The sequence below is a fragment of the Hevea brasiliensis genome, chromosome 16 (assembly GCF_030052815.1).
Source record: "Hevea brasiliensis isolate MT/VB/25A 57/8 chromosome 16, ASM3005281v1, whole genome shotgun sequence".
Taxonomy (NCBI): Eukaryota; Viridiplantae; Streptophyta; class Magnoliopsida; order Malpighiales; family Euphorbiaceae; genus Hevea; species Hevea brasiliensis.
The window spans coordinates 67,702,149-67,717,725 of record NC_079508.1 but is presented as its reverse complement, the minus strand read 5'-3'; the positions used below and the strand labels follow the sequence as shown (position 1 = coordinate 67,717,725).

Sequence of the window (15,577 nt, the reverse complement as noted above, 5' to 3'; positions counted from 1 at the left end):
ACTACAAAATTTGAGGGACCCACTAAAATTTTGATGTCGAAAAATTTTGAAATTTATATGGTTGCGAAGCTCTCGTCGAGTAGAGCATGCCGGTACTCTCGAAAATTTTGTGGGGTTTCTGATTTGAGAGAAATTTAGCCCAAAAATCAAAATGGGTTAAAAATTTCCAGACAAAAATTGGACAAACCACTCAATGAAATTGGGTGTTCTTGGTGTCTATGGAAAGCTCTTGAAGAGTAGAAGGGGTTTGGGACAAGATCCAGTCTGATTAGTGGCCGGATCAATAGGATTTTGGCCAGGAAAATGAAGAGACGCATTGCGCGAAGGAGGAAGTTTGAGGGCATTTTCCGACGTCCTGGGGCTGCTGCCGGTGAGGGGAAGGCGTGGAGGTGGTGCGCTGATGACTGGGGAAAGGAGGAGAGGTGGTCGGCCAGCCGAAGGAGGAGGGAGGAGAGAGAATCGAAGGTGAGAAGAGAGGGTGTCGGGAGAGAGAAGAGGGAGGAAGAAAAAGAAGAGAACCGGTCTGATTCGATTCAGTCGGTCCGATTCAGAATACCAAAAATTAAATTTTTACTCTTCCTTGAGATAAAAAATGAGGCCTAAACATTTCAAAAAAATTTCAGAAAACTCGAAAAAATTTTTGAAGTCCAAATATATTTTTATTTTTGCCATTTGATCTTTAAATTAATTTTTATAAATCAATGAAATTTATTAGTTTAAGAAAATCAATTCTGATTTTTAAAATTCAGAAAAATTCTAAATGATTTTCATAATTTTAATATAATAAAATATTAATATTTACATATAAAATAATTATTTAAAAATTAAGGGTGTTATAATAAAAGTTCCATTTTTGAGCTTCTTTTCGTGGCTTAGCAGGCAAGTTCCCTTGATATTGGCAACGGCACCTTTGGATCTTTGTGTCGGCTTAGACTTTCGGCGTCAGATCTATCAATTATACAAGATTGAGAAGCTGTAGAGCCATCCCCCTTCCTCATTTGGCCTGGATTGACCTTCAAAGGTTCCTTTCCATGGTTGTTGGCTCTTACTTTTGATTAGGTCTCTTGCTTGATTGTATCTCAATGGTTTCACATGAAAATTTCTAGTTATGGCCGAGGATGGGCGCTCTAAGCCTGCATGCTTGTCATTGAGTTATTGTCGCTATTAGGCGTAGAAGGTGAAAGGCGGCTGCTGTTGAAGATTTGTTGATACCCAACCTAACCTAGGGTTCCTTGTTTGGGTTCTGGGCTTATATAGTTAGGATGATTTGGAATGTTTGTAAGGTATCTTTTTAATGGGTCATGGTATGGAACTATTATTTCATGTATTTAGTTTTACCCTGTGGGTCTTGTAATGCAAAAGCTTGCAATTCAAAAAAGAAAAAAAAAAAAATCTCCATGTAGCAATAAATTACACACATAGCGAATTAAAACTATCTTAGCCTTTATTTCTATATATCTGTGAGAGATCTTCAGCATAAACCGCCTTGAGACAATCTCTGATTTTTCATTAAAAGCCATCATATATACTACAGAAAACCTACAGTTGGTATTCGGTTGAGCAGGCCCTAACGGCTGTACAACACCGGCCAGCAACTAATTTTATTGAATTTAGACAGAGAACTACAAATTGTTGGAGACAGAAGTCAGCCTAACATAACTATGTGATATCAGTTTCTTCAGAGCTAAACAATTCCTTTTCATCGATGTGAATTCTCATCGATTCTGTATACAACAAAAAGGTTGATATATTTTTCAGCTGTTCTGCAATGTTCAAGTATACATCCATGAGACATCTATTTAACAGCAGAAACTCATCTGATGCTGTGCAGAATACCATTTGATGTCTCTGTTACCAAAAACCCAAGCTCCTGCAGCGATTTCAGAATATGAAAAGAAATAAGGGATAAAATATAGTAGGCTAGTAGCAACCAAGTTGAGTTCCATTGGCATACCTAATGCTCAATTGGTTTCCAACTTCACCGCATTGAGGTTGCTTTCCACCAAAAATTGGTGGCTTTCCTCTCGCTGAATGTGCTATCTACAAAAAATGACATTGAATTCCAGCCTTACAAGTGAATTTAAAAGCTAATAGAAAAAAGGAAACTAAAAGGAAACTACAAAGAACTCCTGAAAGGTGCCATGCTTACCTTATGTTCTGTTTGCAAATGATTCAGCCTATTTTCTTTTGGGCCCTTGATATCAATGAAACAATTATGAATATTGAGCAAATGAAAATTGAAATCAACGATATATCTTCTGTGAACTAAGATTAAGAAATTAGGAGCAAGGAGAAGTGGAGAACCTTCATGGATATACAACTTGGTCGAGGCAATTGCAGTCGAGATCCATTATTTGGCTGGAGCTCAGATGTCAGAGATAGCTTCATTCAACAAGAAGAAAAATATGAGAATGTAGGAATATATAAGCAAAAGCTAAAAACAAAGAAGAAGAAGAAGAAGAAGAAGAAGAAAACAAGGCCTGATGAAATAACTGCATAATGCAAATAATACATCCGTATACAAAAATCTCATGAATGTTTTTTAACATAGATTTTATCAAAATTTTCAGAATCCAGGTTACCTTACTAAAAAGCTCTATAGGTGGATTATGCTGAATCCTCTTCTCCGTATGGAAATTAAATTCCTGCAGAAGTTAAAATATTTTATTGGCTCAGATAATTATGCAAACAATTAAATAACTAGTACACAGCAATTGGACAATCAATGAATTACCATTGGCACTGTGGTTTCTCGCTTGCTATTTCGAAAAACACCAATATCTCCTTTGCTTGCAAATATCTGCAGTCAGACATGAGGTAGGTGCACATATGATAATTGTAAAAACAAGCGTTTGAGCATGGGATTCACAAAAAATTGTCTATTACCTTCTTATTCAGAGGACGAGCTGTAAATATATGTGCTGTATTACATTCGTCCAGCTTTTGAGAGTCCATGGTTCTTGGTCTGGGCAAAAACAGGAGTAATTGAAGTAAGCACCTTCCTCTTTCTCCTTTCTCTATATTCTAATGGTCAAAGCATTTTTCTCTATTTATAACATCATTAAATGCAAATTCAGTATTTCCTTTTCCTAATTCAGGATTAGACAACACTATTACCTTCTGGATTCTCTCGTTCCATTTTCTGCAACTGTAGTTGTACCAGGTTTGTCCAACCCCTGCAATGAGATCACTTCAGTGTCCCTACCTTTAATTAGAGTAATCACTGCCAGAGGCAATTGATGCATCATGATAATAATGCAGTGCACCAGTAAGAACAGTTCAAATCATACTCTTTTTTTTTTTTTTTTTTTAAGTAAACTAAGTGTGTGCAAATGAGAGTTGAACAGAAGACCAGCCAATATTCAGGATTTGAACCAGCAATAACAGTGTTTTGAGTAAGAATATAATAATGCCAGCATTCAAAGATTTTTTAGCAACCTTTTCAGGATCACTGTGCTGAAGCAAGGAAGATGAAACTGTAGATGTATGCTGCATTGCCCTCTCTAATGTCTTCAGGTGAAATTCCTGAGAAGCAGTGCAGTAAGAATCTCTGAATTCAAACAATGAACAAAATGACTTGGAAGTTTTTTTTAACTTTTCCTTGCTTCTTTAAAGCAGGAATAGAAACCATATCTGCTGAATTATGGAACATAAAAGTATTATACCAAAAATAAGCAGGAAACAAGTTCAAGCACTTACTTGAAACTCTGGCAACTTAGGAGTGCTCTTCTTCGGGAGAGGTAATGAAGGAGCCTCAAGAATCTGCAAAATGAGAACATAGATTTTATGAAGCACAATAAATGGAATCTCTACACAAAACCCTGCACTGGCAATTTTAGGTACCAACTTTTCTGTTCAATGGACGTGCTCTGAATCTTCGTACAGCCATCTTCACATTTTCGACTTCTGTGCTATTTTTAGGCCTGGATTATTAGAAAATTTTCAGTGTATCTGCATGAAATTAAGGAAAACACCAGTTCCTCAGGGCATTAGAACAGAAGCAACAAACCTAATCCTTTGTGCCCTATGTGCTGTTTCAAGGTCAGGCTCTCTTGGAATAGTAAGCCTGAGCTTTGAATGAGCAGAGCTTTTATCGACAGTTCCATCCTGCAAGACCACATAGAACTATTTGGTATGCCATATTATGGACAAAATATAACTCATCCTTTGCATTTTGTGACCTTTTACCTGTCCCTTCTAGCATAAGACGACAGCTGAGCCAAAAACACTCTTTTCCCCAAAACTTAAAAATTATCCTTTCATGCAAAAAGGTTTTTATTAAAAAAAAAGAAGTTAGTTCCAAGGGTATAATTGTCCAGAAGTTGCAAGTTTTGAAAGTTTAACTTCTGGGTTCAAGACATTACTATAACATATGGTTGATGACAACATAAATTAGGCCAGGTCTTCTAAAAACATTGGTTTTAATAGCATAGAGTAGTAAAAGAAGAAAAAAAATTTATCAAATATACAATGGAAATCAAATTGTACCTTGAGGAGAAAACTCAAGCATCAAGCACATACCTTTTTAGGTGCCTTGTGGATGAAATAAGTTTGCTGCTTTGCATCACCAACCTATTATACAAAATGGGTAAATCAACATGGAAAAGCATGTTTAAAAAGGTGAAAAAAGAAAAGAAAAATTAAATAACAATATAAAGCACAGTGTAGAAAACTAGCTTAAGTTTTGCGCTCAGTTTGGCAGATGAGTCATAATTCAGCCATTTGCACTGAACCCATACCCTTTGTAGTTTAAATCATCTTTTAATTTGCCAACAGGATATGTGCACGCACCAAAATATCATAAGACCAAAATGCATTTAACATGTATTCATATAGTAATTACTGCTCTTCCTCCAAGTACTACAACCAGCACATCCATCAGATAAGGGTTTCTTTTTATAAGCAAAAGAACAAAAATATATATTAACATGACCTGTGTACCTTATGGGAGTGACCTCCCTCTAGCTTCTGCCTCTTTGCAGCTTGACTTTCCACCGCAGAAGAATTATGTAAGCTTTTCTCCTTTTGAACCAGTAACATCTGAAATCTAATGAACAGGAAATGTACTATTAACAAGCCACGCCAATAAATCACACAAAAGGCTTTAGCCCCCCATATATTAGTATATGGGGCACTGCCACCTTAAGCACATACTATGTCATATTAATTATAGTAGGTAAACAAACAAATAAACTTTCCAGGGAAAATTGTGCTTTTTAAGGAAATAATTCACCTATCAAAATTTACGGGACATATAAACCATTGTGCATAAGAAAATACCAAAAACAAGTAGCTGATTTACCAAAGGTGTGAAAGTTTCACAATGTAAAAGAGAAGGACCATCACATGTTCCAAAGTTATATTCATTCTATAAATGGAGTCCAAAACATTATCCATAATCATTACAAAGATAGTAAATTTTAATGGCCCCAAAATAAATAAGAAAGAAGAAAATGCTTTTCAAGAATCACCTGGAACCATCAATTTGAGGGGGCTGATTTTGCTTTGCCAACATGCTTGCCGTAGGTTTCATCAAAGTTGAAATCCTAGGAAGATTTGGCTTTGCATTAGACTTAACCTTTGCTCTTGATTTATAAGAAGATGTATGATTATAATAAGCCAATCCTGCAGGCACAAAAGCAGCAACATAAGATGCATTGGAATTAGAAACATAATATATTGGTCAAATTATGGCAAAGGAACCCGTCACTATCTAAAAAGGTTATTAATTTCAGCTGAAGTGAATGTGATGGATAGAGCAAGATAACTGCATGCTTTGGATGGTATACTGGCATAAACTTGAAACAACCAAGAAATTGAAGTGCGAGTAAAACTCAAAAATATAAATCATGAAGGACATCCAAATTAACAATCATCATCTGAAACAAACTATCAAGCGACACATTCACAGTCATCAATAGAAAACTGATAACCTGTCCCCATTTCCAGTGGTCTATGTGAAAGTTTTTGAAGATTGCCACTTTGCAAGTTGGCGAAGATCCCCCTATACATTCCTTCCCGTTCTGGATAAAGAATATGAAAGTATTACGTCAAATCAATTAGGGAGCTAAGAATTAAAAAATTTTACACCCAATCATGCTAATATTTATATGTTTACAGAATCTGCAACACATTAACTTTTCAGCAACTTGGAACACAACTTCAGACAAGCTTGTCTAATGCTCAAATAAGCTTAAGTTCTTAGCCTCTTACAACTACGTCCCAAGCACTGTATAATTGCTTACAAAATACACCAGCTCAAATATAAGCAAAGATAACTATTTTTAATTAAGTCAAGTGCCCAATAAATAAATAAAAAAAAGACAAGAACAAGAAGAAGAATATCAACGTTGAGGTTGATTTAGAGAGGTCTATTTCCAGACTAAGTGTGAGCAAAGTTAAAGAAAAGATTAGGGGTATATACATTGTTTCTAAATGCGCTCAATCATTACCTTTGTTGTCAACCTCTATTGCGGGAACTTCTGGGCCCAGACCATCACTGCATTCATCACTGAGCAAAGTGGTTGTATCGTCCACATCTTTAGATTTCGGAGAGGTACCAACGTCCTCCAGCAAACTGTCCTCTCTCAACACCAACTTTGCCACAAAAGCTGGAAAAAAAAAAAAAGGAGAACGACATACAATAATTAAACAAGATAAACTCTTAATTGATAAAGAAATCGCAGATGATCAATAAAAAAGGAGATATTTTTCAAGTAATGTAAGCTATCTAAAGCTCAAATCAGATAAACGACAAAGCAAAGTAACTATAGAATTAATAAATAATGCTCTGCAAATCAGCAGTTGAGAGCTCACATTTCCGCAATCAATTAAAAACTTGAATAAGGGAGAGAGAGAATCGACATTAGCGATGATGAACTTACGGGACGGAGGATAGCTCTTCGCCGCCTCGAACCACCGTTCAGCCTCACGCGCCTCCGCGGGAGACTCCTCACGAGTGAAATCAAAGAACATTGCAGCATCAAACTCGTAATCAAGATCAATTTCTCGTGCCTCGAACACCAACTCCCCATCCCCATTCACATCCACATCCACATCCACGTCCACATCCATTTCCATTTCCATCTCCAAAACCTCTCCTTCAATAGGTTCACACGATGCACTAAAACTCAACACCATAGAACCATGTATCTATATCTATTATGTAATATGTATCTTATCTGATTTGACTGGCTAAAAACCCTAGTCTGGAAATGCGAGCTGCAAGTTTTCTAGCAGCAGAGAAGAGAAACCGCACTGTAGCATCCAAGGAAATAAATAGTGCGATTTTTATTAATTTACTTTCCAAAATTAAAAATAAAACTTGTACAACATAATAAAGCGTAATGTACAAGTAGATTGTTTTACTTTTTTGGATTTATTTAGGTCTTGACCTTCGTTTTGTAACGATCCGAAATTTGAATATGTAGAACCGAAACTATTAACTTAATTCCTCGGACATCGTGGGTTAAATTAGTAAGACGGTTTTGCCCCTTGATATTTGGGAGAACGGTGGAGGTTGGGGCTTCATTAGATTGTGAAATTTGAATGGAGAGGGAGGGGCAATATTGTCAGTGAGAGATATATTTTGAGAATTTTGATTTTTGTCTTTGAATACAGGGGCAAAGGATTTATTGGGGTTTGAGGATGGTATCGGGCAGGGAGAAACTGTCGAGGGAGTCTGAAATTTCGGCGGGAGGTGAATTTGCCCTTGAGGTTTGGAATGAATTGCGAAATTGCCACTAACGGTTTTGTTCCTTTGTCAGGTAATGGGAGTGGGAAGTGTGGGGTCCCGCTATTGCAAATTCAAAAATGAGAGGGAGACTATGGAAGGATAAATGTGGAATTAAAATAAAGACAACGGTCTGATCTTCGATGTACCGATCTAACCAATTTCCGACGATAATGCTTGAGTGTATGCAAATTTTTTTTAGAAGATTTGATTAAATTGAGGTAAAAATTATTATAAATTAAAAAAAATTAAAAAATATAGAAATGAAATATCAATATTTTTTAAAACACATAAGATTATAGATTAATTTTTATTAATTTGATATTAATATTTTTATTTATTTATAAATATGATATAAATTATTAATTATTATAAAATAATATTAATGTAATAAATATATAATATTGACATAGTAATACATTAATGCTCGTACTTGATATATATGATAATTTTTTATGTTAATCACGTTAATATTATTTAATGATAATTAATGATTTAAATTATATTTATTAATTAATGAAAATAAGATAATAATTTAATAAAAATTAAATTATAATAGTTTATATATTAAAGTGTAAAAATACATGTATTCTTTTGCATTTTTTTTTTTTTTTACAGCGTGTTGCATTTGCATGGGAATTGCCTAACTGGACACGTACCAAGTTGAAACATCAAACATGATCAGTGGGTAGATGAAGATTTTAAGTGTGTCAAGTCGACTGCAGTTGTACAAACAGATCCTCATTGGATACAAATTCTCTTTTTTTTTTTTTTTAGTGAAAATAAATCAGTTGATATCTATTTTAATTCAATGAGATAACAGATCCACATTGGATACCTTCATCGATCTCTGCTTGTTAATAATATCAGTGCAGAGTGCCAGTTATGAATTGACCCAACCAAAAAAATGTGCCACCTATTAGATCATTTAAGCATTTTTTTCCTTTTCATTTTATTATTTTTTTAATTGCAAAGGTTGCATCACAAAACCTAGAGGTATAAGTATATCAAATCTTGAAGATAATAAAGAAATATTAAGTATTTTTAATAGTTATTTTTAATATTAACAGTAATAACTAGTGATTAGATGTTGATTATTAATAATTAATTATTTATATAATAATTTAAAATAAAAATATTATTAAATTAATTATTAAATATAAAAATAAATATAACATCTTTTTAACTTTAATAAAAATATCCTTTTAATTTTTAAAAATTATAAGGAGAAACATTTTATAGATTATTATTTTAAATTTTAAATATTAATATTAAATAATATATTATAAAATAATATAAATAAAAGAAATAATATATGCAATGAGCCTTCCATATAGACATTGACCACCACTCTTTGGCAATTGACTCAACTTGAGCATAAAATCAAAGCAAAGCCATAACATAGGTCTATAAAAGTTACCCTCTCTAGTTTTTCTAAACCTACAAAAAATAAATACAATTCAAAATCTATTCACAAGGCTAACCAGCAGGTCATAAAAAAAAAAAATCAAACGTCTAATTAGTAAAGAAAATGATAAATTTGTGAGAAAATTCTCTCTCCATAAAAGAGAGAGAGATTTTATGGAGAGAGATTTTCAATACTTGTATATATTGAAAAAATAACATTGATATATGTTTTTTATTTATGTTCATTATTGAAATGATTTATCATAGTTCTTGATTATTATATTTTTAACTTGAGATTCACAATATATTAAAAAAAAAAACATGGAATGGTGAGTGGGTAATTTAGGACATTTTGTTGAGCGACTAGTCCATCATAGGCCCAATAACGAAATAGAAAAAGCTCTCCTTCGTGAGTGGGTGGCCAAGCTACTGGGTTGTAATTATGTATTGGTCCAATTGGTTTCTTAGATTTATTAAATATGGGCACAAAGCCCTACTACAACAAGTGCAAACGTTCGTGTCAAGAGAAGAGAAAAACAGGAATACAATAACATGCAACCCGAGGAGTCTCGCGAGACGACAAAAATGAAGCAGACAAGTGTAACTAATGTTAGCTGGAATTTTCTAACGTTAGAGCCAATCAGGTAGCCATCAATCTCCAGCCATCGCACCTCAAGTTATCAAAACTTAGACGCAAGTGCTTCGTTTGGCAGCTGATTTTCTCTGCGCAGCCAACCCTTTGCATCCCTATCTAATTTGCGTATATATTTGCAACTCATACGTATACTATTTTGTTTGCTGCAAATCATTCATTGTATATGTCTTCTGCCCACTAACAAACACCAATTCCAATCTTTTGTGGTCTCTATTTTAGCAGTATATATTAAAGATATAAAATCTTGGTCCTAAAAGGGAGCTAAGCAGCCTTCTCCACACCAGCCTTCCATATAGATTTAGTTTAAATTTTATAAAAAAAAATAAATGAAATAAATTATACTATAAGTATAAAAAATAATGATGATCCTATTATTAAGCAAACTTTTCTCGAGATTTAAAAGAAAAAACAAAAAGGCTTATAACCCAATCAGAGCTCAATGATGTGAAGAAACAGTAATGTGTTGTCTGAAATTGGATCACTAACTGATGCACATAAAATAAGCAAATCTTGTGGCCCATGTAAACAAATGTACCTTTAGGTGACATATGGACCCTATAGTTCTAACCTAAAAGAGATTGAAAATTGACCATGCATGGATAAATTTCATGAATCCGCTAAAGTTTCTGGGCTGATACTTGTATGAAATTCAGGCCATGGCCATGGGTTTGCTAGGCCATGCCTTTCTGGAGTTATAGGTTTTGTTGTAGTTGTGTTGGACAGAATAAAGGACGAATCTTGGGGGTTTTGTCTTCAAGCGGCGAGGGTGAGTGACTTCTGAAGCCAATTGTGGACAGATTCTGCTCTTCTATCTATCTTCTGCTTGTGGGTGGAGAATCCTATGGATCTCAAATGAACAAGATTAAAACAAAGTCATTTTGTAAAATTTATACGGTATAATTAATGTGGTTAAAATTACAATAAAACCACATCCAACAATGAAAAATGTATAGATAACTCCACCCACCCACAAATAAGAATAGTCAAATGCATTAGGACGCTGTCTCTCTCATGTTCATTTTGCTTGAAATTATTATTATTATTAATCAAATATTAATATTTGCATGTAAGCTAAAGTGAATATTAATATTTCCACTTATAAGTTTGAGTATTTATATTAAATATTATTTATACTAAAATTAATGGGCTTGTACATAAACACCTTCAATATTATAATTAGGTTCATAAATCAAATTTAAAAAATTGTTAGATAATTAATATGATTTTTAAACAATAATTAATTAATTAATATGATTTTAATGACATATACGCACAAGAAAAACAGGGAAAGATAAGAAGAGTGTGACATTTAGGTAAGTAGCCATTTATAATTGCCTTTTTTTTCTCTACCAAATTTTGACCAACGAAATTTAAGAAAATAAAAGGTGTTTGTCTATTGTTTTAAGAAATAAAAAGTGTATGGATTTTAATTTAAATATTTATATTTAAATTTATATAAAATTAATTAAATTATACACATAATTAAAATAATAAATTAAAAACAAATCCCTGGACCCTGTTTATTTAGGTAGGAATAAAAATTAAAAAAAAATGTTCGTAGATTCTGATTGGCGCCAAGTTGTCAAAAATGAAGGCGTAATAATTAAATGAAGAAAGGGTAATTTAGTAAAAGCGAACATACCCAAGCTCTCAAAAAATCGCAACGACAAGATCCAAGGCCAATCCCTCCCTCAAGCAAGGAACGGCGTACAATATCACACTTCAAAAAATACAAAAATAATAAATTTATAAAACATAAATATTCCCAAAATTAAAAAAAAAAAAAAAATCTCAACGCCAAGAGCTTCACGCTAGCTCTTTCCCCTCCTCCGCCACCATCGCCGAGAGCTTCTTTAACCCATAAAGTAGCCAACTGCATGTCCATGACTCTTATGTTTCAGAAATGACCCGAACCCGGTTCTTTCGGAGCCGGACCGCCGAACCCGACGAGGACACTATACCAACCACTAATCGCAGTGGTGGAGGAGGAACCGCCATGAGAATTATAGTACCGCTACAAGGCGTGGTTCAAGGCAGAGGTGGCCTTTTCTTAGGCTCAGTGATACCTTGTGCTCTTTTCTACTTCTTTCAGCTTTATTTAAAACGCAACCGTAATGACCAGGCTGACTCAGATGATTCGAATTCCCAGAATCAGGCGCCACCATCTCGGTCGGGATCAGAGGGGCAGTTGAACGAACTTTCTGTGTTTACTCGGTCTACTTCTCGGAATCTCGTCTCACCAAGAGGTCCTAGTGGAAGGGCTTATGTGTCGAGTAGGGCCAATGGGATAGTGAAGAGTGGCGATTCGCCTTACTTCGTTGGATTGAGGAAGGTTATCGAGGACCCTTATGACGAGTCGGGTAACCCGAATGGGGTTATTCAACTTGGTCTGGCCGAGAACAAGGTGTTTTTAGCTTATCTTTTGGCCTTGAGTGTGTGTTGTTTTATTCGTTTTGTTTGTGTTTTGATGGTGGGTTTATGCCCTTTTTCTTTACTTTCTTTGGTGGGTTTATGCCCCTTTTCTTTACTTTCTTTCGGGATGCGTGTAGTTAACATTGGATTTGGTGGAGGAGTGGCTTGTTGAGAATGCAAAGCCAGCAATACTGGGTGGTGGAGGGGAGGAGTTGAATATCAGTGGGATTGCTACTTACCAGCCTGTTGATGGATTAATTGAGTTAAAAGTGGTAATTACTATTTCATTTCACAATTTTTTTTATTAACGGTAATGTGTTTTTAGGATTGTCTGTTTCAGTTGATTTATAACAGGATGAATTTTCCTGTGAAAAATGTTCCATGTATATTCACCGGAATTTAGTATAGAATTGTTTTTCTTTAGTTGATATATACTTTGTCAGGAGGGAATTTGATAGGTGTTGGAAATTGGAATGCATTGAATTGTTTCAGAGTCATATTTAGCTTGCAACTGATCTTGTAGAAGATCAATTGAAGATTTAACTGTTTACATAGTTTCTCTTTGTATTTTCTTAATAACTATAGTTTGTGATACTTTTTATGCCTTCATAGTTAATCAAATTGTTTATGGTGGTATGGCACAATAGGACGCTAAATCCTAACCAGTTATCCTGTCCTGTGCAAGCTCTCTATCTGTAAACATCATTCTTCAGTTATGACAATTGGGATGAATCTTTGCATAAATGGTTAATGGCACTACATGGAGCAATGAGAAGTCGACAATTGAAGGCCATATGAAACTTAAAGGAATTCTGCATTCAAAATTCATGAACAATGGAAACCACCCATTGTTTATGACTTGGGTAACTTGCTGCACGTTGTTAAAAAGATGAATCTTTGCTGAATGAAATGTGATTTCGGGGGTAAATCTGTCCAGAAGAATAATGCTCTCCATAATTTAGTTGACCATTTAGCCCAAGATGAATTATCCATTGAATTGGATATATGTGTTAAGCTTACCTTCTTGTAGACTACTCGTGTAACTTGACTTCTAAATATTCATTGCTTTATTTATTGCTAATAATTTGCTTTGTTTACAGTTTATGTGAAATTGGATGTTTCTCCCTCTCTCTCTCTTGTGCATCTACTGGATCACACAAACTGTGCAGTCAAACTACAAGTCTTGTGACTTCTAGTCTGCTACAGTTGGGATCGTTGCTTTAATATCAATTATAAGTGTTGGTTGGGCATTAATCAAATGATTTAGGCATTTATGTATAGATAAAGCATTAAGTTTTTAAATTATGGTTCTTTCACTTTAATGGGCTTGGAATGTTGCTTTCTTGCATATGATCAGCATCTGTTTGTAGTCTTTTCTAATTGCTCTTGCCCTGCAGGCTGTGGCAGGATTTATGTCTCAAATCATGGAAAATGCAGTTTCCTTCAATCCCTCACAGATAGTGTTGACAGCAGGTGCAACTCCTGCAATTGAGACGCTTATCTTCTGTTTAGCAGATGCTGGAAATGCATTTCTTGTTCCAACACCATATTACCCAGGGTAATTATTAATTTATCTATTTCTAAAGTATGTTCAAGTAGCCTGCTATCTTGTGAGAGAATTGAACTTCAAACACAATATGCAGGTTTGATAGGGATGTAAAATGGCGAACCGGTGTGGAGATAGTTCCTGTTCCCTGTCGTAGTGCTGACAACTTCAGTTTAAGTATAACAGCACTTGATCGAGCATTCAACCAAGCAAAGAAACGTGGTCTTAAAGTTCGTGGGGTAATAATTTCAAACCCCTCAAATCCTGTGGGCAATCTGCTTGACCGGGAAACACTCTATAGCCTTCTGGACTTTGCCAGGGAGAAGAACATCCATATAGTGTGTAATGAAATATTTGCTGGGTCCACTCATGGAAGTGAAGAGTTTGTTAGCATGGCAGAACTCATTGATTTAGAAGATTCAGACAGGGACAGAGTGCATATAGTATATGGTCTATCAAATGATCTGTCTCTGCCAGGTTTCAGGGTGGGCGTTTTGTACTCCTCCAATGAGAATGTTCTGGCTGCTGCTAAGAAGTTGACAAGGTTCTCATCCATTTCAGCTCCAACCCAGCGTCTACTTATCTCCATGCTTTCAGATACGAAATTTGTTCAAATTTTCATTCGGATTAATAGGGAGAGGCTGCAAAAAATGTATGTTAAATTTGCATTGGGATTTAAGCAACTGGGCATAAAGTGCACGAAAGGCAGTGGAGGTTTCTACTGTTGGGCTGATATGAGTGAGTTAATCAGCTCTTACAGTGAGAAGGGGGAGCTTGAGCTATGGGAAAAATTGTTGAATACAGCTAAGCTCAATTCAACTCCTGGATCTTCCTGTCATTGTATTGAACCTGGATGGTTCAGATTCTGTTTTACCACATTAACTGAAAGAGACATTCCTGTAGTTATGGACAGAATTCAGAAAATTGCTGAAACCTGTAAATCTTGCAGCTGAAACGTTCAGTTATTTGACAGTTAAATTGCATATAGATTTTTTGGATGTAGATAAATTTGGTGCAGTAGCTTGTTTAATAATGGCAGTGGACAATGTTAGTATATAGAAGATTCCTTAACAACGACATAGAGTGGTATTGCTTTTGCAAATGATTGATGCTGAAAATATGAGCAATGTTCATATTTCTTTCTCCTCTTAATTTTGAATGATTCTTTCAATGTGTCATATAAAATATTTGCAAATATCAGACAAATATTTATGAATTCTTTTAGTATTCCTGTCCCCAAGTATTTTTGGATTGGAGGCTCTAGCTTAACATTGACTGGAGAAAATGTTCTGTAAGACGTATATTAGAAAGATTGTTGAATACTAATATTGGGATGCAGATCCCTTGATGTTGCATCAAGCTTTCTCCAAAGGATCCTGCTAACTGCTAAGAACAAACTAACAGTAGTCAGAATGAACGAGGCCGGAGGTGGTTTAGTGGAAAGCACCTGCCTCTCTCTAAGAGAACTCTTCTCCTATTTATACTCTCCTCGAAGCTTTAGGTAAGCTGGCTTACCATTTCCGGCAGGGTAACTTTTTTACCATTTTTGGGAGGAAATGTGGAAGGATGGAAAAGAGCGGAGGAACCTTCCTTTTTTCTTTTTTTTTTCCCCTTTTGGCAAAGATAAACCTGTATTGCTGCCCTATAAGGGCAATTCAGAAGACACAAAACGTGACTGCATCAAGGGATCACAATAAAAGGAGGCATCCCTGATGGTTTTCTTTGCAAGGCTATGTGCAGCCTGATTGCATATTCTCTTTACAAAAGAAAAAAATATCTCTGTGAAGCTCTCTGCCAGCCTGTTGATGTCATGAACTACCTCTGA

The 15,577-nt window shown here is 35.0% G+C and overlaps 2 protein-coding genes across 2 annotated transcripts; one reads left to right on the top strand and one right to left on the bottom strand.

Moving 5' to 3' along the window:
* Positions 1-1,419: 1,419 nt before the first annotated feature.
* Positions 1,420-7,351, bottom strand: LOC110631830 (protein TPX2). Its single transcript, XM_058138515.1, has 18 exons — positions 6,885-7,351; positions 6,453-6,611; positions 5,934-6,023; positions 5,472-5,625; positions 4,942-5,047; positions 4,522-4,572; positions 4,010-4,107; positions 3,848-3,923; positions 3,700-3,762; positions 3,439-3,525; positions 3,118-3,176; positions 2,887-2,965; positions 2,735-2,800; positions 2,583-2,645; positions 2,305-2,382; positions 2,150-2,194; positions 1,955-2,040; positions 1,420-1,870 (listed from the first exon to the last, which is right to left on the bottom strand). Exons 1-18 carry the CDS (start codon positions 7,138-7,140, stop codon positions 1,852-1,854), a joined length of 1,635 nt encoding a protein of 544 aa, XP_057994498.1. The 5' UTR covers positions 7,141-7,351; the 3' UTR covers positions 1,420-1,851.
* Positions 7,352-11,487: 4,136 nt separating this feature from the next.
* LOC110631812 (probable aminotransferase ACS10) lies at positions 11,488-14,904 on the top strand. The gene is made up of 4 exons (XM_021779780.2): positions 11,488-12,198; positions 12,344-12,478; positions 13,604-13,764; positions 13,850-14,904. Exons 1-4 carry the CDS (start codon positions 11,698-11,700, stop codon positions 14,703-14,705), a joined length of 1,653 nt encoding a protein of 550 aa, XP_021635472.2. The 5' UTR covers positions 11,488-11,697; the 3' UTR covers positions 14,706-14,904.
* The last annotated feature ends 673 nt before the right edge of the window (positions 14,905-15,577 follow it).

Bases quoted from the DNA above. Each gene is read 5' to 3' on its own strand.
- LOC110631812 (XM_021779780.2), top strand. From the start codon at position 11,698: ATGACCCGAACCCGGTTCTTTCGGAGCCGGACCGCCGAACCCGACGAG. The intron at 12,199-12,343 runs GTGTTTTTAGCT...GGATGCGTGTAG, and splicing joins TTGGTCTGGCCGAGAACAAG to TTAACATTGGATTTGGTGGA. The intron at 12,479-13,603 runs GTAATTACTATT...CTTGCCCTGCAG, and splicing joins GATTAATTGAGTTAAAAGTG to GCTGTGGCAGGATTTATGTC.
- LOC110631830 (XM_058138515.1), bottom strand. From the start codon at position 7,140: ATGGTGTTGAGTTTTAGTGCATCGTGTGAACCTATTGAAGGAGAGGTT. The intron at 4,108-4,521 runs GTATGTGCTTGA...GTGGTCTTGCAG, and splicing joins TCCACAAGGCACCTAAAAAG to GATGGAACTGTCGATAAAAG. The intron at 3,924-4,009 runs GTTTGTTGCTTC...CTAATAATCCAG, and splicing joins CATAGGGCACAAAGGATTAG to GCCTAAAAATAGCACAGAAG.